Here is a 229-nt window from a genome sequence, read left to right as displayed (position 1 = left end):
CCACCATAAAACCCTCCCATGCTAAACTCTCCTAACGCTATAACCCCCCCCTCCTCCGCCCCCCTCCAGATGGTGAAGTGCGACCCCCGCCACGGCAAGTACATGGCCTGCTGCCTGCTGTACCGCGGCGACGTAGTGCCTAAGGACGTGAACTGTGCCATCGCCACCATTAAGACCAAGCGCACTATCCAGTTCGTCGACTGGTGCCCCACCGGGTTTAAGGTACGGG

At 60.3% G+C, this 229-nt stretch overlaps 1 protein-coding gene across 1 annotated transcript in view; it reads left to right on the top strand.

The window, feature by feature from the left end:
* The window catches only part of LOC119593824 (tubulin alpha-1A chain-like), a gene marked incomplete at its 3' end in the record, with an annotated part of 18651 nt that overhangs the window by 16238 nt on the left and 2184 nt on the right, over positions 1-229 (top strand). The window contains 1 exon segment of the mRNA XM_037942853.1: positions 70-222. Within this exon segment, the coding sequence (XP_037798781.1) occupies positions 70-222 (153 nt within the window).

This window comes from Penaeus monodon, chromosome 32 (genome assembly GCF_015228065.2).
Source record: "Penaeus monodon isolate SGIC_2016 chromosome 32, NSTDA_Pmon_1, whole genome shotgun sequence".
Classification (NCBI taxonomy): domain Eukaryota; kingdom Metazoa; phylum Arthropoda; class Malacostraca; order Decapoda; family Penaeidae; genus Penaeus; species Penaeus monodon.
The sequence above is the reverse complement of the archived record's forward strand: the minus strand, read 5'-3'. Positions and strand labels throughout refer to the sequence as shown.